This window comes from Lepidochelys olivacea (assembly GCF_965140295.1).
Source record: "Lepidochelys olivacea isolate rLepOli2 genome assembly, chromosome: 3".
In the NCBI taxonomy this organism is placed as follows: Eukaryota; Metazoa; Chordata; order Testudines; family Cheloniidae; genus Lepidochelys; species Lepidochelys olivacea.
Window position 1 is genome coordinate 121,907,435 of NC_140413.1, and position 24,992 is coordinate 121,932,426.

Below are 24,992 nucleotides of genomic sequence, written 5' to 3' on the forward strand. Positions count from 1 at the left end.
TCAGTCTTGTAGCCCTTTTTAATCCTTTCCAATTCAACATGCTTTTTGATGTGTGGACACTAGAAGTAGAAAACATGTAATGATTTCCCCAGTGCTATATACAGAAGTAATACCATTTCCCTATTTTATATTACCTTCTTATGCATCCAAGAATCACATTAGTCCTGTTAGCCACAGCATCCTACTGGGAGCTCATGTTCAGTTGGTTATCTGTCATGATCCCTGAATCTTTTCTACAGTCACTGGATCACAGTCCACCATGCTGCAGGTATGACCTGCATTTTTCTTTTTCCTAGATATGACCTTGCATTTGGCTTCATTAAAACACATGTTCAAATGAGCCCAGTTTACCAAGTGACCCAAGTTGCTCTGTGTAACTGACCATTTACTACTTGATGCAAAAAACAGGTGAGCTGCAAACTTTAGCAGCACTAATTTTATATTTTTCAAATCATTAATAGATAATAGAATAGTACTGGCCCAAGAAAAGGTCCTGGTCAGATGCCACTACAATGTAGCCCCCTTTGGGCGATCATTCCTCACCTTTAGAAATTTATCAAGTGGCAGTTTTAAAATCCATGGAATACTGACTTTTTAAAATTGTTCACTATTAAATTAAACCCCTTACAGAAATGGAAATATAGCAGTTACCTTTAAAAAACAATCTTAGAAGCATTCATAGTATATGGTGACCTATGCTATCAACCTTTAATTCTTTACTGATTATTTTCTATATTAGTCTTTCTATGATTTTTGCCTGGGATCAATGGCAGACTCGCTGGCCTATAGTTACCTGGGTTGTCCCATTTACCTTTTTAAAATACTAGCATAACCTTAACTTTCTTCCAGTCCTCTGGAAAAATTAAATGAGGTCAGTGAAAGTGACCAGTTGCGAGGCTTCTTTAAAACTGGTTGTAGAAGAAAGCTGTGGATGTTTGCATTTACAACATTAGGACAAATTTATCTTCAATTTCCTGCATAGTGCATAATTTATTCTCTTCAAATTTGTATCAGTGGAGTTAGCTCCCAAAGGTAGAAGCTTTATGTGTGCCCTGTCCTACTGTCTTCCAGCAGCTGCTATGGCCCTGGTTAAAACTGGTGGCCTGTTTTCCACAGAAAGTTAATTTTGTATGTTTCTGTCTTAAAGAAAATCCTTCAAAAGGGGGCAGACAGAATCTCTGCAGCAGCAGTATAATGTACCAGCAGCTGTAAAATAATTTGGTGCCCTCTAGTGGGAGACGTTGCTGTTGTAATCCTGACTTTTTCGAATCCTGGCTGTTGTCGGGGAACTCCTCTCTGCTCATCGATTATTATTATATGCCAAATGAGCCACAGCATCAAAGTGTTTAAATGCTGGAACAGAAGAGAGCGTTACACAACCATGCAGTTTATAACACGGTTACTTAGGTTCCTGGTTAAATTCCAGCTCCCAGTCCCTCTAGCTTTAGGAGCAAATCAGTACCTCTCCTGTTATAAGAACAGGAGTTCTTGTGGCACCTTAGAGACTAGCCAATTTATTTGAGCATAAGCTTTCGTGAGCTACAGCTCACTTCATCGGATGCTCACGAAAGCTTATGGTCAAATACATTGGTTAGTCTCTAAGGTGCCACAAGTCCTCCTGTTCCTTTTGCGAATACAGGGCTGCTACTCCGAAACCTGTCATTATGGAGGGAAAGAAGGGAGAGGATGGCGCTGACGTTCCTAACCGAGCGCTGATTCGCTGCTGTTCTTGTCAATCAAGCGGGCGTGCCCGTGAGGCCCTTAGTTGCGGCCCGGGAACTCCCCCCGAGCGCCGGTTTGTCTGCTCCGTCCTCGCGCGGGAGCGGCGGGGATGGAGCTGGGGACCGGGCAGTTCGCGCAGAGCCTGCCCCACCTGCGGGCGCTGGTCTTGGGCTGCGACTTCCTGGGTGAGGGGCCCCGCCTGGAGCCGGGCGGCGGGCCGGACCCTCCCCCCCCCCGGCCGGCCGTTTACCGCGGGCCGGGAGCCGCCCGCTGCCTGCTCCCCCTGCGGGCGGGGAGACGTGGGACCTCTCACGCCTGCTAGCTGCCGCCGGGCTCGCTGCCCGGAGCGAAAGTGGCTGTTCACACTGGGCCGCGGGAGCGAGCGCTCCTGGCGGCGTGACTCCGGCAGCCCGGTCCGAGCCGAGAGCCAGGGCCGTGACTGGAGCGCCAGAGGCATCCCCTCCCCTGGTGACTTGCCTCTGGCCCGTGGCGCCAAACCGTGCGGGATGCGCCCCTGCTGAGCTCCGCTGCCAGACTAATGGATTGGCCTTTCCTGGTGCTTGGCCCGCAGTTGATAAATACTGTCTCTGCCCGGCCCCCCACCCGATTTTTTCCCGAGCCCTCTTCCATTCAGGGGTGTTGTGTGTTGGAACAATTTGTATAGTGGGTGCTGAGAGCCACTGGACCATTGATGGAAACCACTTCAGGCCAGGGGATGCAGCAGCACCCCTGGTTCCAGCACCTATGCTTCTACTGCCAAATGTGACAAGGGAAACAGGATTTTTTCCTTTTCCATTGCATACTGCAGAAAGAGGCATAGGCACAAAGTTGGGTCTCTTTGTGCAGTAGGTATCAAGGAAAAAAAATTGGGTGCTGATGAGGATGTGTGGTTCCCTTCTGAAAGCCTATAGAAAAACCTCTGAGACACCTCTAGAAAGGTACAGAAGTGCTGTCAAAGAGGAAGCTGAAAAGTACTAAAGCAAAACTGCCTCTACTGCCCCTTTATTCATCTAATCTTTTTTGTGTGTGTGTGTGCACATTTTGTATTGAAAGGTAGGTAGAGCCAGTTATAATCATGTAGGGAAAGGATTGCACCATGGTAACAAATAAGAAACATTTTTATAAGACTTGAGAATTCTTTTCCCCTTCCATCCCAATTCCAGTGATCTCTGCTATCTCACTTTGCCTCTTCATCATGAATGATTACAACAAAGGATTAGAAAAGGAGTTCAGTCTTAAGCCTTGTCTGCAGTATAAAAGATTTACCAGTGTAGCTATGTATCTGAGTTCTTTTGCTGGCATAGCTTATTTTGTTCAGAGAACTGGTAGAGCAGAGTGTCTCAAGCTTTGCTGCCATAGCTATGTCAGGAATGTGAAAAAAATCGCACACAGTGAAATAACTATTGCAGCATGACGTCATTTGGCGAGGTGATTTAATGCCTTTAACAGTACAAGGAGTTCTTTTGCTTGCATAAACTGCATCTCTGCTGCAAGGATTTGCCAGTATAGCTATACTTTATAGTGTAGACTAGCCACCCTAGGTGTTTCTTCCAGTTTTCTATTTAAGATTTTAATAATCACTACTGTGTATATAATCGTATCACAGTTAGTGTGCACCTGGAAAAGAATGTGAACCAGTCACTCCTTGATCTCCACAAGCTGGCAACTGACAAGAATGACCCTCATTTGTGTGACTTCATTGAAACAGTAGGAAAAAATGTCGTTTTGTTTTCTCCCACTCTCTCCACCATTGTCCTCGAAATGTTCCCCTTTTCCCTGATCTATAAATGAAGCACAAGTTACTTTCCATTCAGTAGCTGTTAAACAGGAGGTAAGATTGGGAGAAGAATACATATATAACTTAAAAGTAAAAATATACACCCTTACAAGGATGTTGTAGTTATCTTTTTTTTAAAGTTCAGAGTTAATCTTAAGCTTCAGATTATTGGAAAGTATGGTACAGCTACAGCTGAGGCATCCAAACAACTTGTACTCTGTGCTGATGCCTGGGGTGAATGGAGAGCCGAGGGCCAGGTCTACACTACAAAATTTTGCAGGCAGAGGTATGTTGGTCAGAGAGAGGGGTGATGAGTTCCGGTTTCTGGCTGACATATCTGAGCTAGCAGAAGCCTCTAGTGTAGACGCAGTTATACCAGCAAAACTGCGTTTGTGTTAGATATTTACGTTGCTGGCGGGGGCTGGTATAAGCTCATCATTCTGCCAGTATAAGCTATGTTACATTAGGGGTGTATTGCCAGTACAGTGTACTTCTATAGCTATATCAACAAAGCGCTCCTGGTGTAGGCTTAGCCTAGGAGAGCACCTTATCCATCCACATAACATTTTCACCTCAATTGTAGCTATGAACACTAGAATGCATTACTATTAATTGTCCATTTCCTGTCCCTGGTCTTTGCCTCTGCTGTGCCGCCTCAGATAGACAATGTGATTGCAATCTTTCCTGTCAGTGATTGTCACTAGAGAGGAATAGTATAGAAAATCATCTAACTAAACTATATCTCACTAGTATGTGAAAGTAGTTTCATATTAGGAGTGTGTACTTCTAATTTATGTAGAAATAAGATTGTTCTATTAATATTGAAAAGACAGAAAAATGTACAATATGTATGTACTGGTATTTTAGACTGCTCCCAGAAATAAAGCTTCAATTTTGGCTGAGAAAGGTAGTGAACCCCACGTGGAGAATAAGCCCAGCTCGTGTTTGCATTGCTGGTCTTGGTGAGCTTGTGTTGGCCACATGGTGCTGATTAAACATACTGTACTTTTTTTTCCTTTTGGCCCTAACATGCTATGCTGTCTAATGCAACTATGTGTCTTAATGCTACATTCAGGGATGAGTAAACCTCATATGAATGTCCAAATTGTGAAGCACATTTTTTGTTTTGAAGGAGTAATGCCCTACCCAACTGCTGACTGGCTGAATAATTAATGGGTTAAAGGGAAAAGTTAGGGGGGATTTAATTTTCTTAGTACCATGTTGGGAGCTTAGATCACTCCTTTGTCCATTTGTCGTTAGTACAAAAGGCTACAGAAAGGCAGATTCACATTTTGGAATCTTTTTTTTGTGTGTTCTGTCTCTACAGGGTTCGATATGGAATTCACAGGTTTACATTCAGTCTTTCCACAAGGCAAGCAGACCAGGTAAAGATGTCACATTCAAAATGTCATATGATCTAGTGAGTTAAAATAATGGTAGAAGTTGCGATGAAAAAGTAAAACAGTACATCATGGGAGTATTTCTCCCCCCCCCCCCACCTCCGATTGTTTAATAGTCTCTTCGATTCACCTGCTGAGTGGTATCTGAAGGCCAGACGGAGTGTTCAGAAGTTCACGGTCAATCAGCTCGGTGAGATCTTTTTTCATTGTTGTCAGAAAAGATAAAATCCCACTTCTTGCAAAGTATTTACTAGCATTTCACAAACTAGTTGAATTTGGCTAACACATAGCATCTAGTCTACTAGAGGATTGTGGGACTTTCTGAGAGGGATAAAGGTTTGCAATTCTGTTTTTGCTTGTCTGCTGTGTTTGCACTGGTTGTCCACCATGCTAGATCCCTTTTTATTAAGGAATAATGTTATTAGCATCATAGGTGCCGACTTCCCCTCTTTCCCGTGGGCTCAACCCCCTGCAAGTCTGCCCTTGGCTCTGCCCCCACTCCACCTCTTCCATTAGGCCCCACCTCTTTCCCACTCCCATTCCAACTCCTTCCCCAAAGTCCCCGCCCCATTCCTGCCTCTTCCTTGCCTCCTCCCCTGAGTGCGCCACGTTCCCACTCCTCCCCCGCTACCCCCCCATCCGAAAGCATGCTAACGCTGCCAAACAGCTTATTGGTGGTAGCCGGGTGGGAAACACTCAAAGGTAGGCGGAGGAGCGGGGACGTGGCGCACTCAGGGGGGAGGGAAGAGGGGAGCTTGGCTGCCGGTGGGTGCAGAGCACCCATTAATTTTTTCCTGTAGGTGCTCCAGCCCCAGAGCACCCCGCGGAGTCGGCACCTATGATCAACATGCATACATCTTAAGTAGTTTAAAGTCAGGTTGGCTATGCAAGAATTTTCAGTCTACTTTATATTTCTGCAAATTTATTTTAAAAAACACTTAAGGTATCTGTCATCTTTAAAGAAAAATGTAATGGAAGTCAGTCATTCTAGGTTCTGTTCCAGACTCTGTCATTGACTTGCAATGTGACTGTAAGCAAGAAATATAACCTTTCTGTGCCTTAATAGTCTCCCGTGTAAAATGGGAGTAATCCTAGCTCACTGGGGTTTTGTGAGGTTAATGTTAATAAATAACTCAGATTCTCAAATGGAAGGTGCTAGAGAAAATAATATTTTCTAAGGTTAAACAATGAAATATGCTGCTTTATAAAACTTCATTTTGTCCTCTGGCATTTTAGGTTACTATTGTAGGGGCTTCTCTTGAGGACTGAGGTACTGGCTTTAAGCACAGTTTGATTTGGGGGAGACAGAAACGAGGACGTATCAACTTTTTGACAATGTCTCTAAATAAAGGCCAGTTAGATTATGATCTCTGCATCTGTTTCCTGGGCTGCAGAGTGTTTTGAACCAATGTAGGGATGCCAAGGAGATATTTGAACCTTCCCTGCTGAAGCTCCTTCTGGCTGAAAAGGTAGAGTGGTGTTCTGGAAGGAGCTTCATTTTTGTCCTCATCCATTTAAACATCCGTATACTTTGACCCAGGAATGTCTGTACCTGAAGCAATTTAAAGGTGACCTGCAATGGGGAAAATGTACTTGTGCCTTATTTCTTTTATGACACACAGAAATCTTAAGGTTTGTTTTCTTGCTCTCTTTTGAATGTTTTTCTGCTTACTTTTTACATTAGAAATTCAGGACTTGTCTAGATTGCCTGTGCCTAAAGACACTCTGACTCAAAAACTAGTGAAATTCTGACACTACAAGAGACTGAACGCTGAGAAAATTAGAAGTACTAAGATATTTAGTTAGATGGTGTAATTTTTTTTGGTTAACACCTATTTAACTTCAATGACTAATATTTTGAATTAAAAATGTCTTTACTATAGATTCAGCCACCTTTTCTAGTCACACTGTGAGCTGTTAGTATGCCTCCTCTAAGGCATCTTCGTCAATACCAAGGGAAAACAAGAATTTATATTTCTAATGTTTAAAAACAATAGAGTTAGGATGCTTCATTTTTAGGGTGTTGGAAGGGGAGTATGTTTCATAATGAAATTAATTAAAGTTCCAAACTCCATCTTTAAAAATGGTTTGCAGGTCACCTTTAAAGTCTTAGATTATCAGAGTATTTATTGTGGTCTGAGGAGATCAGTTAGTGTTGGGGGACTTCGTTACAACACTACATGTAGAGTAGAAAGGCCTGTAAAGCTACAGCATGGTTGTAGCTCAATAATTTTCCTTTTCTCTTCCTTTGCTTAGTCCCTTTTCAGTAAGGGCTGCTTCTTACTGAAGATTAACTTGTCTTTCCATTGAGCCCTAAAATCTTATTTCTGTTTAACTATCTGGGGACCCATGTTCATGCCACCCCTTTGTAACCTGGCAGTGATCTGGAGGTTAGTAAAATTCTAGTGCAGCAGCTTTAGTGTATGACTAAAATGGCATAGCAAGGAGAACTCCTGCATCCGCTATTTAATTTTCACAATATCAGTATTCAGGAGACCGAGGAGTAACACCCAGCTCTCAGTACTAAGACTTCAGTTTGTGTTTGTTTCTTTCAGGGTTGTCTATATTTTCAAATGAAAAATCAAACAAGTAAGTAAAAAAAAAGTATTCTTTCTAAATAAGTTCATAGCTGTCTCTTACAATAGAGATAATGCAGTTGAGATTCCATGCTGGAGGTTCTCAGGCTCCTCTGCAATGGTTCCTTGTGATCCTGTTTTAGGCATCTTTATTTTTCGTTGTAGGTATGTTGCACGCTGCTATAACTTCTTCCTCTTCCCCTCAACATTTGGAGTCATGGACTCTGAATTCTCTTTCCAGGCGTCTAGCATTCAGTTCCTGACACATTACGGTTTTGACTATAATAAGGTATGTTCTCTGTTGTAAGTGACTAGAGCAGAGGAGGCTTATGTAGTTGTGGGGAAGTATTAAGGAAAAATATCCCCAAAACTCTGCATTTCTTGTGTAAGCAGCAGCTCGCTACTTTTTCAGTACAATGGCTGCTTTGAACACTTGGGTTGGGTTTGTTCTGTTGTGTGTCAGTAGCAATACAGGGCTTTGGACACTGAGCTGTTCCATGACCAGGGGGCAATAACCACATCTTTGCCAATGGTTACTAAATTGAACCCCTAACTAACCCTGTGGACCCTGTACTGCTGCTTCACATTGTTGCAGTTGGTCACTGGGCACCTCCTTACTGCCCTGTGACACCAACCTTAGCTGCCACTGGCCACAGGGCATCTCCATGTACTTCCCATCTCCTCATCAGCAGAGAGGTAAATGCCTGTCTTTACTGGTATCCCGGCACAGCCAGCCTTTGAATAAATAAAGCACATGGCAGGTCACATGCGTCCCTTCCTCCCTAGTCTCCATAGGCACCGACTCCATGGATGCTCCAGGGCTGGAGCACCCATGGGGAAAAATTAGTGGGTGCTCTGCACTCACCGGCAGCCAAGCTCAACTCCCCACTCCCCGCCCCACCTCACCTCCGCCTTCTCCCCTGAGTGCACCATGTCCCTGTTTCTCCGGCTACCTCCCAGTGCTTGCCGCTGCAAAATAGCTGTTTCGCTGCATAATAAGCTCCAGGAGGGAGGGGGAGGAATGGGAACGTGGCACGCTCAGGGGAAGAGGTGGGGCAGGGCGGGGATTTGGGGAATGGATTGGAATAGGGGCAGGGAGGGGGCGAAGTTGAAGCGTGGACTATGGGGAAGGGGTTGGAATGCGGGCAGGGCAGGAGGGGGCGGAGCAGGGCAGGAAGGGGCAGAGGGGGGTCGAGCACCCACCGGTGCCAGCAGAAGTCGACGCCTATACTACTCTCCCATTTCTCACCGAGTCTGCAAACCACGCTATCCAGGTGGGGTCTGCATGATGGGTGAATATCTCCAGGCCTCATACACTGAAGTAGAGTTTTTGTGTCTTAAGTGTCATTTCATTGGCTATTAGATGTGGTCCAGCATACTCAGTTGCACAGAAGACGTAAGACCCTGTGTAGGAGTGGGAAGCTTGGGTACGCAGATAAGAAAATGGGTACTGAATTTATTATCATCTGATAATCTCAAAGAAACTTGAACTCTTAGCTAAATATAACTTTACCTGTCTATGATGTTCCACCATCTCCAAGGCATAAGTATACAGCAGCGCTATCCAACAGTTCGTGGCAGGGAGTGAAGAAAATAGTACCCAGTTGAAATGGCTGGAGAATTTAATTAAATTGAATGTAATTAAAGAGCTGGAATTTGTCCTGAAAACCTAGATTAGAATCCTGACACTGAGTACTTTTTCTGTCGGCTCTTAAATAATCACAAATGGTCAGGACTTCAATTTTATCTTTCATGCACAGTCTTTCATAATTCAGTTTTTCCCTCTCTGTACCTGTGAACCCTTTGGAATCCTAAAATAAAACCTTTCCCTTCCTTTGCATATGCATACAAGTTGGATTACTGGTGAACTTTGGACTTTTTAAAAAATTTTTGGAAGCATTTTGAGAAAGGAATGGGGGAAGGCTATCGTATTAGAAATGACAGATTTCACAAATAAATACTTCATACTATTTTTCTAATTTAACACCAGAAAATCCTATGATAAATAAACCCTTTTCCCCCCCCGTTCAGTTTCTGAAAGATGGAATCCCATATATGAATCAGGTTCAGGAGAAGAAACTTCAGCAAGGGCTCTTAGCTGGAAACTGGAAAGTTCGCAGGTAAAGCTCTTCCAAAGCCATTGCTCCTCCAGTGACTTCTGTTAGTATTTCACCTTCACTTTTCACTCAGTTTACATTTTGTAGGACTACTGAAACTGAGAGAATGTCTCATTGCCATTTCTGTTCCCTTGGGGAATATATAGAGTCCGGTGAAAGGTCACAGGATGGTGCTGTCAGTTGCTCCACAGAATGACTACAGCAGGAGGGAAGGGGGCCACCTCTTTAAAGTGGAGTCTTGCTTGGCACTGCTTTTGCAGCTTTCTCACTTTTTTTCTTTTCATTTCAGCACTTTGGACAAGGATAACGTGAAAAAGGTGATTGATGATGTGACATGCTGGGTGCCATCAGCAGAAGAGGGAGACTCTATGGTTCTACATAATATTAGTGGTATGAAATAGGATTCCTTCCTCATTTGTGATTTCTCAGTGGCTGCAGTACCTTTTCTGAATATATGGAGATTGCTGCTTGTTCAGCCCACTTACATAGCTGCCTGTCTTGTAACACTCTTTCTTTTTCACTTTTAAAAAAAACATACCCAGCCCACCATTGCTGCTGCCAGGCCTTCTGGTTCCTGTCGTGTTTTCATCTCTCTGCTCTGTTGCTCCTCTTTTGTCATTATGATGAGCTCTACTGTGGAAGGGCTTTTTTTCTGGAGGTAGGTTGGTATCAGTGGCTGTTTCTGGAACTGAGGTGGATTTTCCAGGGTTGGGAGTAGTAAGTCTGACAGCTTTCCTCGTTGTAAGGTTTTCTGGCTCGATTTTGTGCCCTTTGCATGGAAATGTTCTAAGATATATATTCAAAGGTATTTTTAAAATAATTTGAAATAGGGATGACTCAGATCATCAGCCCTCTTTTCTGGATTGTTGTATGCCCTAAATATTTAATTTTTATCTTGGTTTCCACATTGATATTTTATTCTTCCATTGAAAAACATTCTTGTTCTACCAAGCAAACTCCTCCCCAGCTTTAAATCTTTCTCTCGGTTTCTGGTCTCAGGTTTTCAGCTATTTGAGGTACAGCTGATTCTGAGACAGGCAATTCCAGATGTTTGGACAGAGCCTTTTGGAGATCAGAAGGTAAGTTGGAAATGAAGCCCTTTGGAGGGTAGGACTTCTGTTTTAGATATGTGTGCGCCTGTCCTTCCTGCTGGGATTCTGAAATCTTGGTTGTGCTTTAATGGAAAGGTTCCTGGAGGAGGAGGGAGCTTGCAAAGGAACCGTGCTAAGGGGCTGAACCAGGTTCCCTTTTCCCATGGGTTGGGAAGCTTTGGCCTCTGTTTCTCCCACAATCCCAAAGCCTCCTCTTCCAGAAGGGTCACTCTTCGGCAAAGTCTGAAATGACTCTCAGAATTTCCAGGCTTCTCAAACCCAGTGCCTCATGTATCCACAAAAGCGAACATTTGGTCTTCAGTAGTTGCTTTTTCATTGTTAAACTGTCCCTTGTATTAGCTTTGGAGACTTTCACCCATTCTGTTGCTGGTTTGTTATAACAGTAATGTTACACAGCCTCTCGCATCTAGGTCATCAGCTTGAATCTGGCACGCTCTTTACTGAATAAGAATGAGGGCTATTGGATGGCATATTCAGGAAACAAGTGGTCTCAGTCAAATGCCAGGGAGAAGCTTAAAAATACCACAAAAATCAATATTGCAGCTAGCACCCTTATTCTCAAACAGAGGCTATAGATGGGACAAATTTCCTGAGCTTCCATTTCACACCTAAGTGTGGGCCCTCAGAGTCAGCGTTGATGCACTTTGGTGTGGCGAAACCTGAATTGCTGCTGTCCCTGCAATACGTGTTTTATGGATAGAGGGCGTCTTGTTTCAGCGTTGTCAATCGAATACATATTACTAGCGCTAAGAGCACTTAAATTCCATAGCCACCCACTCGCATCCTGAAAAACGCAACCTATTTTATGGCCACCATCCTTCTAGCCGAGGAGGCCTGGAAGTAACTCCCTTCAGAGTTATTTTAATTTATCAACTGGGTGCTGATCGCCATTCAGTGACGGAAGAGAGACCATCTTCACCTTCTGTATTGAAGTGCTATCTCCACAGCCTTGGGAGTCTGAAAATTGAACCTGTTTTCAGCGTTAACACCAGGCTACCAGACAAGCTGCTTATATTGATTGTGTGTGTGCATTTGTGCAAGGTTATTTCTCCAGAGTTGTAGTAACTCTTTTCTTGCAGGTAATGGTGAAAAAGGTGAGTCCACGGCATCGCTGGTGTCTGGAGAACTCTTCTTACGACTGCTGCCGAAAGGAGCTCATTCTTCTCTCTGCCCGGGGTTTCACCAACCTTTTCCAGACCCTTGTTGAAGCCAAGAAGGTGACACTCACCATCCCTATTCCCACCTTTGGAATTCTTGGATTGTTACCATGGTAGCAGGGTGGTGATGGAGTATGCAAGATGTTTTGTATGGAGCTAAGTAAACAGATTCAAAGCAGTGAGTGGCTGCACAGGCTGGCTTCGTTAACCCCTTCATAGCTGTCAGTAAAACAACTTAGTGTTTAAAGGGTAATTTTGTCTAGAAAAATGGCTATTAAACATAGCAGATCTGTTAAGTAAGCAGGTGTGCTTTAAGTGTGTTCTGTTAAAACATTCTTACTTTATTGATCTAAAAATCATACTTTACTGCGTTGCATTCCTGATACCCTGCAGAGCAAGCACGCCTGCGGGAGAGCAATCTAGGCTCTGTTCTGACTCATACATTTCAAACAATTTGTAAAAAATCCAAAAGTTCAGAAGTAATAAAACCTGTCACATTTCAAGGCATAAGCCACCATCTGAGAGTTAGTCAGATACATTCCTGCAGGTAGGTTATTCCACTTTGACATAATTGTGCATTTGCAGATTTTTCTCAAACATCTGGTGCTGGCCACTGTCAGAGCCAGCACACTGTACCACGTGGACCAATGGCCTGATCAAGTATTGGAATTCCTGTGTTCCGAGCAGCATTGTTGAATAAGATCCAATTTCAGAAACTTTATCCCTGGTGATGTATAGGGCAGAAAGACCCCACCTGGATGCTCAGATCCCAGAATAAGTTTGTAGATCTGACAACTAAAATAATCTTTCTGGGCCAGCTGGCCCAGAAAGATTTTTAAAGGCTATTGTCTCCCCTTCCTAGTTCCTCAGACCTCTTTTAAACAAAATGTTACCAATAAATGTCCCCCTCACCCTAAGGTTTACACTAGAGGGCAAACCCAGCTGGGAATGGCATTGGCCTCACTGTGATGCTGTTCTAGGCCTTGTAGCTTGTGAAGAGGCTTGTATGGGTGTTACCCCTGTAGTAAAGAAGTTGGGCTATTGAACAGGTCTGAAGTTGGTTACTTGACCTACCTTCTGTAGGAACATGTTGATATTGTTTTATGTCTTTCCCCGTAGCCAGTGGTGGGACACAACATGCTCATGGACCTTCTGCATCTTCATGACAAGTTTTACAAGCCCCTCCCAGGTAGCGTAATCTTTAGCATCATTCAAATGCTGGTGCATCTCTCCCCAAAGCAGCTTTTTCAATCGCTGGGCACAAATGCAGCATGAATGTTCAGTGATCATCATTTACTCCGCATAGTGTGACTGGGTTGATGCTAGATAACTGCACTGGCTCCCCCACCTCTAGGGCAGGACCTGGTCCCTCCGGAATGCTCCCAGTGTGGTTCTCCCATGGGGCAAAAGACCAGAAAGATACTTAAACTTTGTTTACTGCATAGAGTGCTGAGTTTCTTTTTTCTCAGTTCTGTAATATTTTTTTCTGAATGTTTGCTTCTTTATTATTTTTCTTTCAGAAAGCTATGAGGAGTTTAAAAGGAATATTCACAGCCTGTTTCCTGTCCTCATAGACACCAAGAATGTAACAAAATCCATCTGGAAGGTAAGATATGGAATTTTGTTTTGGGAAATAAAACTTGCCTCACACTTAGATGGAAAGAAGGTCCTGATCACTCTCTGGTTATAGAGCAGGGACCAGTTTTAAATGTTGCACTAAAGCGGTGGTACCCAAACCAGTAGTGTGTTGTACAAGTGCTTGGACTTGGGGTTTGAATGCTGATCCTGGTTGTCACTCTGCAGGAGTTGAGTATTGGACAAAAAGCTGGGGGCACTGGATAGAATATGCCCTGTCACTGAGTGACCCTTCTGAAGTTGACTGACTTCCAGACGACTTGTGTTCCATTGCCAGAATATGGTTCCTGAGTTTGAGGGTGGAGGAGTTGAGAGTGCAGTATCTACTAATATTGATTTTAGGAATTGCTGTTGTAACACTTCATAACTCAGCTGTCACTTGGAGCTTAGAACACCTTCTCGGCAGAAGAGGTAGTACAGCTCCAGGGGAAAGAGGATTTAAAGGTAGTACTGAACAGATAGGATAATTTCCAGTCCTTCCATCAGGGAAGCAAGATGGCATCCAGGGACTGATATTCCAGATTTTGACTATCACAGCATCGTAACTTAATCTTTAAATTAACATTGTGAAGAGTACTGCAGTGAGTTTGCTTCTTCTGAAGAAACTCTATGGCAGGGGTCTCAAACTCAATTTACCTTAGGGCCAGTGCCAGTCCTCAAATCCTTCCAGCGGGCCAATAATGTCACTGAAGATGGTGTTCAGAAAAGAAAATGTTTACATTGTATTTTTTTATTTAGAATTTCTTAGAAATAATAAAACTGTCATACAACTTTATATAATTCTTCACCTGCCAGAGAGTTTTTAGTGTTTGCCAGACACCAGGCAACGCTTCAGTTCTGTCAGTTTGATGATGTTTGGCCTCAGGGACTGAGCAGTTGAAACCTTCAGGATTGCAGCAAGGCATGCATCAAATAGTTGTGTTCGGTACTTTGACTTGTTTATATGCATTGTGGGGGGAAAAAAGTGATGCTGCCTTCATGGCTGACTCTGCCGGGCAACTAATGATGGTGTCTCTGTCCCTCTCCCCCAGCCAATGGGAGCTGCGGTGGGCGGCGTCTACAGCAGATACTGCCGGCAGCGTGTCTGCCTGCATCTCTCCTCCACGGGCTGCAGTGGGGAGGTTCTTGGGCCGCAGATGGCCCGCGGGCCAGGACGTTGAGACTCTGGCTCTATGGGATCCCAGGACTTGAATCCTGCTGTTGTTAGTTGCCCATTGAAGGGCACTACTGGAAAAACAGTGCGGATAGGAAGCTTGCACAGCACTTTTTATATGGTCTGACTGTTTCGCTTTGTTTTCTGATCCTGTGGTTCCTTTCTTCCAAAACATCACAGCACATCAGAAATATCTTGCCTTGTTTTCTTACAGGAATTTCAGTTTCCACGAGCATCTAACCTCCTAGAAATTTATGAAATCCTGTGCAGGTGAGCATTGAAATCTGGGAATTTGAGCCCTACCAGCTGGTCCATGAATCATCTTGGGAAGGTTTCAGAGTAGCAGCCGTGTTAGTCTGTATTCGCAAAAAGAAAAGGAGTACTTGTGGCACCTTAGAGACTCACAAATTTATTTGAGCATAAGCTTTCGTGAGCTACAGCTCACTTCATCGGATGCATTCAGTGGAAAATACAGGTGGGAGATTTATATACATAGAGAACATGAAACAATGGGTGTTATCATACACACTGTAACGAGAGTGATCACTTAAGGTGAGCTATTACCAGCAGGAGAACGGTGGGGGGGGAGACGGGAACCTTTTCTAGTGATAATCAAGGTGGGCCATTTCCAGCAGTTGACAAGAACGTCTGAGGAACAGTGAGGGGTGAGGGGCGGAATAAACAAGGGGAAATAGTTTTACTTTGTGTAATGACCCATCTACTCCCAGTCTCTAGTCAAGCCTCAGTTAATTCTATCCAGTTTGCAAATTAATTCCAATTCAGCAGTCTCTCGTTGGAGTCTGTTTTTGAAGTTTTTTTGTTGAAGAATTGACACTTTTAGGTCTGTAATTGAGTGACCAAAGAGATTGAAGTATTCTCAGACTGGTTTTTGAATGTTAGAATTCTTGACGTCTGATTTGTGTCCATTTATTCTTTTACGGAGAGACTGTCCAGTTTGACCAATGTACATAGCAGAGGGGCATTGCTGGCACATGATAGCATATATCACATTGGTAGATGTGCAGGTGAACGAGCCTCTGATAGTGTGGCTGATGTGATTAGGCCCTATGATGGTGTCCCCTGAATAGATATGTGGACACAGTTGGCAACGGGCTTTGTTGCAAGGATAGGTTCCTGGGTTAGTGGTTCTGTTGTGTGGCGTGTGGTTGCTGGTGAGTATTTGCTTCAGGTTGGGGGGCTGTCTGTAAGCAAGGACTGGCCTGTCTCCCAAGATCTGTGAGAGTTTTGGGTCGTCCTTCAGGATAGGTTGGAGATCCTTGATGATGCATTGGAGAGGTTGGGGGCTGAAGGTGATGGCTAGTGGCGTTGTGTTATTTTCTTTGTTGGGCCTGTCCTGTAGCAGGTGACTTCTGGGTACTCTTCTGGCTCTGTCAATCTGTTTCTTCACTTCAGCAGGTGGGTATTGTAGTTGTAAGAATGCTTGATAGAGATCTTGTAAGGTGTTTGTCTCTGTCAGAGGGGTTGGAGCAAATGCGCTTGTATCATAGAGCTTGGTTGTAGACAATGGATTGTGTGGTGTGGTGTGGTCTAGATGAAAGCTGGAGGCATGTAGGTAGGAATAGAGGTCAGCAGGTTTCCGGTATAGGATTCTGGGTGGACTGCTCCTGAAGGTCGAAACAACAGACTGGACTTCTACGTAGAGTGCTTCCACGGACATGCACAGGCTGAAATTGTGGAAAAGTAGCATCACTTGCCCCATAACCTCAGCCGTGCAGAACACAGTGCCATCCACAGCCTCAGAAACAACTCTGACATCATAATCAAAAAGGCTGACAAAGGAGGTGCTGTCGTCATCATGAATAGGTCGGAATCTGAACAAGAGGCTGCTAGGCAGCTCTCCAACACCACTTTCTACAAGCCATTACCCTCTGATCCCACTGAGAGTTACCAAAAGAAACTACAACATTTGCTCAAGAAACTCCCTGAAAAAGCACAAGAACAAATACGCACAGACACACCCCTGGAACACCGACCTGGGGTATTCTGTCTGCTATCCAAGATCCATAAATCTGGAAATCTTGGACGCCCCATCATCTCAGGCATTGGCACTCTGACAGCAGGATTGTCTGGCTACGTAGACTCCCTCCTCAGGCCCTATGCTACCAGCACTCCCAGCTGTCTTCGAGACACCACTGACTTCCTGAGGAAACTACAATCCATCGGTGATCTTCCTGAAAACACCATCCTGATCACTATGGATGTAGACGCCCTCTACACCAACATTCCGCACAAAGATGGACTACAAGCCGTCAGGAACAGTATCCCCGATAATGTCATGGCAAACCTGGTGGCTGAACTTTGTGACTTTGTCCTCACCCATAACTATTTTACATTTGGGGACAATGTATACCTTCAAATCAGCGGCACTGCTATGGGTACCCACAATGCCCCACAGTATGCCAACATTTTTATGGCTGACTTAGAACAACGCTTCCTCTCGTCCCCTAATGCCCCTACTCTACTTACGCTACATTGATTACATCTTCATCATCTGGACCCATGGAAAAGAAGCCCTTGAGGAATTCCACCATGATTTCAACAATTTCCATCCCACCATCAACCTCAGCCTGGACCAGTCCATACAAGAGATCCACTTTTTGGACTAATTACAGTGCTAATAAGCAATGGTCACATAAACGGCACCCTATTCTGGAAACCTACTAACTGCTATCCCTACCTACATGCCTCCAGCTTTCATCCAGACCACACCACACAATCCATTGTCTACAGCCAAGCTCTACGATACAACCACATTTGCTCCAACCCCTCTGACAGAGACAAACACCTTACAAGATCTCTATCAAGCATTCTTACAACTACAGTACCCACCTGCTGAAGTGAAGAAACAGATTGACAGAGCCAGATGAGTACCCAGAAGTCACCTACTACAGGGCAGGCCCAACAAAGAAAATAACACAACGCCACTAGCCATCACCTTCAGCCCCCAACCTCTCCAATGCATCATCAAGGATCTCCAACCTATCCTGAAGGACGACCCAAAACTCTCACAGATCTTGGGAGACAGGCCAGTCCTTGCTTACAGACAGCCCCCCAACCTGAAGCAAATACTCACCAGCAACCACACGCCACACAACAGAACCACTAACCCAGGAACCTATCCTTGCAACAAAGCCCGTTGCCAACTGTGTCCACATATCTATTCAGGGGACACCATCATAGGGCCTAATCACATCAGCCATACTATCAGAGGCTCGTTCACCTGCACATCTACCAATGTGATATATGCTATCATGTGCCAGCAATGCCCCTCTGCTATGTACATTGGTCAAACTGGACAGTCTCTCCGTAAAAGAATAAATGGACACAAATCAGACGTCAAGAATTCTAACATTCAAAAACCAGTCTGAGAATACTTCAATCTCTTTGGTCACTCAATTACAGACCTAAAAGTGTCAATTCTTCAACAAAAAAACTTCAAAAACAGACTCCAACGAGAGACTGCTGAATTGGAATTAATTTGCAAACTGGATAGAATTAACTGAGGCTTGACTAGAGACTGGGAGTAGATGGGTCATTACACAAAGTAAAACTATTTCCCCTTGTTTATTCCGCCCCTCACCCCTCACTGTTCCTCAGACGTTCTTGTCAACTGCTGGAAATGGCCCACCTTGATTATCACTAGAAAAGGTTCCCCTCCCCGCCCCCCTTCTCCTGCTGGTAATAGCTCACCTTAAGTGATCACTCTCGTTACAGTGTGTATGATAACACCCATTGTTTCATGTTCTCTGTATATAAATCTCCCACCTGTATTTTCCACTGAATGCATCCGATGAAGTGGGCTGTAGCTCACGAAAGCTTATGCTCAAATAAATTTGTTAGTCTCTAAAGTGCCACAAGCACTCCTTTTCATCTTGGAAAGGGTATTTCAAAAGTCAATCGTGCAATATTTTTATACTTTTTTTTTTTTCTGCTGCTTTGTGGGTTGAGATTGTTCAACCAATTTCCCTCCTTTCTAACCTGGCTTTAATATCAGAGGAAGTACTACCTATAAACCTATCAAGTTAATAGTCAGTAAATTGTTTAAAATGCCTCCGTTTGAATTATTCAGCCAGTATTAAATTAGGATGGAAACTGGCTCAGATTCTGATGTAGAAACATATATGGCAAACTAGATCATATGCTGACTTCTAGAGGATAGGATTGTTTAGAGGATTGATAATGGGCTCTGAAGCTTTCTACCATTATTTCCCTGATCTTGAATTTGGGTTAGGGCTGGGATTGGCAGTAATTTAATACTATCTCACTGCTGCACAGGGTCTTAAGTGGAATAAATTTGTAATCTCAGGACAGGTCTACACTACGGGGGAAAGCTGACCTAAGCTATGCAATTTGAGTTACGTTTTGTAGTGTAACTGAAGTTGATGTAGCTTAGATTACTTACCGTGGGGTCCACACCATGCTATCTTGACTGGAGATGCTCTCCCATCGACTCCCCTTACTCTTCTCGTTCCAATGGAGTACCGGAATCGACAGGAGAGCGATCTGCAGTCGATTTAGCGGGTCTTCACTAGACATGTTAAATCGACCCCTGGTGGATTGATCGCTGCAGCATTGATCCACCAGTAAGTGGAGACAAGCCCTCAGTTTGGCTCTTAGCAGACATGTGTCCACATTACAAATGGCACTCTTGTTAGAAGAATGGGTAGAGTGTAAGGACTGGACACTATAAGTCTCCTTTTCTATAGATGTGTTCCTTCCACAGGCAAAACACCATGCCAGGAGATATGGTGAGAGCCTTGTGTTGCTACTGTTTGTACTGGATCTGCTATGTGGATAAATGGAGGATATGAGTGCTCTCAGGCAGGCACCTTTTATTACACTAACCTCACTAACTTTTCTTCCTAAGACATTCTGCTTTTTCATAGTCTTTTCAAACTGTGGATACCCAGAATTGTTGGGAAGTTGGGAACTCTTGTTCTCGGTGACTTCAAGAATCCTAATTTTTACCCTCTTTATTGCCTTCTCCAAAAGCCCTGCATCAAAACAGCCTTCCCTCCAGAGCCAGTCAGTCAGCACATCTCCTTGGACTAGTCTGTCTTTACTCATCCTTATTCACACTTTTTTATGCAAGTAAAACACTCTGCTGCACTTGAACACATTCTGTGTAGTGTATACAATATCAGCAGATACACACAGAGTGCAGCATGTGGGGATTAGTTTCCAGTAAGGAGAGCATTCACGGGTATGCAGCTGCATGGGTCCCTATTTGTCTCTGCAGTCACTGATGTAAGGGAAGCCATTAAAGGCAGTGTGATTGGCTTTGGGTAGGGACTACTATTTTTTTTTATAGTTCAAAACAGATTAGGAGAATCCTGCTGCCCAAACTCATGTTCTCCTTGCACAGTCAGATGTTAAAGGATCTTTTTCACAACTGGAATAAGATTCCCTATGCTGCCTTCTGATGTCTCCCCTGCATATAACCGTCTTTACCAAATACGAGTTACAGTATTGGGAGCATGGAGTGAGGGAGGGAACTTTGAACTAGCCTGCTTTTAGATCTCAGTGGAAGTCTTGTCTGTTGGACCAGTGTGTGGAGTGAGGGCATACACACAGCCAAATGGGCAGGGAAAAGAACCAACCTTCAAGGTCTGAAGCAGCAGTAGTTTTAGTTAAGAGATTATAATCCCTTCTGATTTTTATTGTAATCTTTGGTCAGGGACAAGAATCTGTAAATTGGTAAAGTGGGGAGATGTGCAGAAAGCCTTTAGGATACTTGAGTCTAGAAGAGGCAGCCACAAGCACAAATCTACTTCGGGTGTATTGTGCAGGGTAGAAGGCTCCTACATTTGTGAACTCCATATACTTTGTTTTCATGCCACAAACTTGCCTGGCTCCTAATCTCTGTGTGTGGATTTATGCAGATCCCTCTGACACAAATTGGTACTTCTGGACTATTTCACATGCTCCCCCCCCCCCCCCCCGCGTTTCTTTTCTCCCAAATATCAGTCAAGAGCTAAGATTTGAAACTTCTGGGATAAATTTTCAAAGTAGCCTGCAGAGATTTGAGCCATATGACTTCCTTTGTTGTTGGTGAAAATTAAACAGTTAAATTGTTGCTTGCACTGCTTTTGTAATGGTATGATTTTATTCCTTAATGGTAGAGAAACTTCTTTTAAGAAATCTCTTTAGCAGTTGTGTTAAAAATGGAAAGCCATAGGGATTACTCCGACGGGGCAAGAGTGTTTGCTGAAAAATTTCTCCCACCCTTAGGCATAGGGGAAGAATGAAAATTTACACTTCAAATTTTCTTCAACAGTGACCTAAATCCCACCAACCCCACATGTCCGGTGATTGCCCATGCAAGTGACTGTTCAAAATATGGTATGTTCTGTGCAATGAAGCAAATTTTCATTTCTGTATAAAGACTCTTTGTTTTATTCCATGGGAATCCAAATGCAAGGCAGAAATGAAGCTGTGTGGCAAAATGAACATGTGCTGGGGAACCTGTCCATTCACACCTTTAACTCCAATCCCGACCTTTTATAAATGCAAGTTTGCTGTAATAAACCTTTAAATGTGATGCCATCTTTTCTTCAGCCACTGGTCTAACTGTTGCCTCCTTGGTAGTGTCATTTTGAAAGCTGAGGAGCAGCAGAGACTGCAGGGGTATAGGGATTCTGTGAGGGGGGAGGGTTAGAAATAGTAAGAAGTGTAAAGATGAGAGAGGAAAACTGTGGGTAATCTGATGCTTAGTGAGAGAAGGATTATTTTGACCCAAAGTAGTTTGCACAGTGTTCTAGAGATGCTTTAATTTATTTTCCATTTTTTGGACTCTTAGCTGACAAGAAATCTCCCCATGAGGCGGCCTATGATGCATTTCTTTGTGGATCAGGTAAAACCTGACATTTCTTAAAGGTTTAACTGTTAGAATTCAAGAATTGCTTTCCTTCCACTGTAACCATTTTCATTCAATAGTAGGTAATACAGGTACTCGTTACTTAACGATAAACTGCCAAATTATTCATATATATAGTTCTTTAAAATTGAACATTTGCTTAGCTTTTGCTTCTGCACTCTTGTAATGTCACCTCTTCATTGTTCCTCCTTTTAGTTCTTTTGAAATTAGCCCACTTGCTCCTAGGCAGGATGCCATGGTGAGTGGTGTTTATGAACTTCTTTGCCTTGGGAATTACCTTGCAATCATAGCTCTTTTAGAAAATAGCTGTCAGCTTGTGATTTTCTGTTCAACAACTTTGTCCGGTTTTTGAATAAAACATTATTCAAAATGCGACTACTCCAAGTAATTAGCTTGTTGTTTTATAAAGCTGCAAGTTAGAGTTTTTGTCTCAAGGCTGAAACCTTGTTTAAAAAAATAATCTTGAGGGGTTTGATGGCCTGGGAGGCTGGTAATGAAATTGTGCATCATTCCTTCTTTTGGTCATTGTTTCAAATCCAGCTCAGTCTGGTTGTGACCAAATGGTCTTACCATCTGACAGCTATGGGGAAATGAACTGATGGCTTCAGTCAAGTTCCTAGTGAATGTTTGTCCCCTTCCCACTGTTTGGTACACTTGTTGGCTTCTGTTGAGAATAACAAGGGTGTTAAATGGGTGTTGAAACAGCACTATCCTTGCACCAGTAGATGTGGTCTTTCCCTCTGTTATGATTGAGGTACACTGGCAGGGGGGTTCTGGGGAAGCTTGATCTGCCTTGTATGTGCTGTATCTGTTCTGTACACAGAGGAGTTCGTACTGCAAGACTGTTAATCTGTTTCCTTTTACCAGCACTATATTCATATTTTAAATAAATAAATCCTTCATACTTCCCCTGCACCTGTTCCCTTAAAGGTCTGCTGTAGCTAGGAGTTCCTTAAAGCTGTAGTACTGTGCCGTTTTCCTCTAGTGTAGATCACTGAATTATTTTTTTTATTTTGTTTTCCTACATAGTGACACGCTGGAGAATGGTCCCTCTTTCTCTCAATATCTCAATGCATTAACCAAGTACCTGAACCAAGTGAATCTGATCCGAGCTGGCGTTTCAAAAATCGTGAGTTTAAAGTGCATCATGTTTACCCTCATTGTATCTGAATCCCCAGGTGGATAAGCTAGTAGGCTATCTGCTCACTCACATGAGTGAAAGAAAATGCCAGCTGGTGTCTGGATCTTCATCTGCGGGTGACTGCTCAGTGTCAGTCCAAATAGCATTTTAAAAAAAACAGTTGTACTGAATTTTTACCCTGTTATTTATATTCATTTTGTCACCAGTTACAAATGACCTGGGGCCTTGTCTACACCACTGCGTGAGTCAAAGTAAGTTACATTGCTCTGGGTGTAAAAAAAAACAAACTGCCCCCCACCCCCCGAGTGATGTAATTTACATTGACTTAACGTGGTATCTACACCGTGCTATGTCAGCGGGAAATGTTGACATCGCTTCTGCCTCTCGTTGAGGTGGATTAATTATGTTGACGGGAGACCGCTCTCCTATCGACTTACTGCATCTTCACCAGACCTGCTAAATTGACGCCATGGCATCAACTGCATATCACCAATTTAGTGCCATAATGAAGACAAGCCCATAGTCTTTTTAACTGCAGCCAAGATGCCTTTTCCCCCATTTCAGCACCTATAATGAGATGGAAATACAGGAAGCACTCAAAGGTACTTATTTGTATTAAGGTATCCCTACTTCCAGGCTTCTGATTCCTACAGTTTGTTAGAGGATAGGTTGTTGCCTTGAATTTTTGGTTTCACATGCATTCTGGTGACTTAAGTTTTGCTCTCATGGTTCATGCCCACAAGAGCCCGAAGATGAAAAAATACTTCTTTGTATTGTACAGGTGGGTATTGCTTAGTCACTATGTCACTTTTTGCCTGTTGTGTTTAATTATCTTAAATAACACTTTTAGTATTTCCACAGTCAGATGTGGATTAAATTTGAGAGTCTCTGGCTTAATTTCACTTCATCATTTTCCAGAATTTCTCTGGCACAGATGTCCCTAGCCAACGTCCACCTCTTCTGATTGCCAGTGTTCGGGGGTGGCCTGGGGTGGATGAAGAACAGATCTATCAAATATTAAAAGCTCTGTGCAAGTTTGATGTCAGACGACTGACCGAGAACCAATTTCTGTTGCTCTCCAATAAGTTTAAGGAGTAAGTGATCAAAATTCTAATTCTTTACCCTCTCATCCTCTCCCCCTGCTGCCCCTATTTGCCCTCTTACTCCAATCCTGCTGACTTTTAGTTAAGGGGATTCATGTCCCAAGCCTCAGAATGCAATAAGAGCCGCATGCAAGATGTATCTAATGTAATTATGATTTATTTCTTAGTGTCAGGGTTGTTCTGCGAGATTATAAAGCTCACCCCAATCTGCGGATTTCACTCTATCACCACTGGAGACACTCACCACAAGTGAACTGCTTGCTACAGTAAGTGACGATGCTCTCATGTGCTTTCTGCTGTGAGTCAAGAATAATATTCCCCCCTGAACTAGCTTGCCCTGCATCTTTGTATGAGAAACAGTTAATTACTTTTAAGTAATGTTACACTGTAGATCCATCATGAAAACATGTCATTCAGAAGCAGGCTTTATGCGGTGGTTTAGAATGGTCACTGTGTAAATGATCTTCCGTCTCTGGATTCCAATCTTGACTTGGATCACCAAGGAAATGTTTCCTTGTGGCCATCACCAAACCATAATTGACAGATGCTGATTTCTGAAGCCCAGTACTGGAATACCAAGTGTGGGGAAGGGTAAAGCTGTGTTGAAAGTTCAATTCTGGAATATCAGGGACAATTACAGATTAAAATTTCTATGCTTTGTTAATCCAGTGATATAGTGGTGCAGATGGAGGGAGAATATTAGCTCTGACCCAGCTCAGGGAGTAGTCTCACTTTACATTTGGGATTAGTTGTGTGATTATGAAATAGTCTAATGACATTTTAACTTTCTTCTTGCAGAATTTGTGGGATTGTGGCATCATGGTCTCTTTTGGCCTTTGTATTTGGAGGATCTCAATGGTATGCCATGTAAAAGATTATCTTCTGGAAAAATCTCAAGGACATCTTTCCTATCTTTGTGCTCTACACCAGGATGCCTGTTTTTTTTTTTTCCTTACATTGCTAATATAGTGATGGTCAGTAAAAGGCATTTAACAAAGGTTTTTTGTTTGCCTTCAATCACAAAAAAAATCTGTGTTTAAGGAGACTGTTAGGTTTTAGGAATCAAATCTGAAGGGGAAAATCCTCCTTTTTTTTTTTTTTAAATATATTTATTAAAGAAGTACTACCTCTTCTTCAGGTGCAAGTGGAACAGAGAATCCACTGTTTTGATGGGACTTTTATCTTGTTCCCTGTTTGTTCT

At 43.2% G+C, this 24,992-nt stretch overlaps 1 protein-coding gene across 2 annotated transcripts; it reads left to right on the forward strand.

Annotated features, from left to right (window-relative positions):
* Positions 1-1,768: 1,768 nt before the first annotated feature.
* On the forward strand, positions 1,769-24,883 carry PNLDC1 (PARN like ribonuclease domain containing exonuclease 1). 2 transcript variants are annotated; one of them, XM_084624626.1, is made up of 20 exons: positions 1,769-1,907; positions 4,827-4,884; positions 5,016-5,089; positions 7,455-7,488; positions 7,641-7,764; positions 8,839-8,922; positions 9,507-9,595; positions 9,882-9,982; positions 10,592-10,671; positions 11,784-11,921; positions 12,981-13,050; positions 13,382-13,467; positions 14,864-14,919; positions 20,948-21,012; positions 21,470-21,523; positions 21,743-21,785; positions 22,577-22,676; positions 23,607-23,782; positions 23,959-24,057; positions 24,590-24,883. In XM_084624626.1, exons 1-20 carry the CDS (start codon positions 1,832-1,834, stop codon positions 24,660-24,662), a joined length of 1,680 nt encoding a protein of 559 aa, XP_084480752.1. In that variant the 5' UTR covers positions 1,769-1,831; the 3' UTR covers positions 24,663-24,883. The 2 variants fall into 2 exon arrangements, with proteins under 2 accessions (XP_084480752.1, XP_084480753.1); XM_084624627.1 differs by lacking the exon at positions 8,839-8,922.
* The last annotated feature ends 109 nt before the right edge of the window (positions 24,884-24,992 follow it).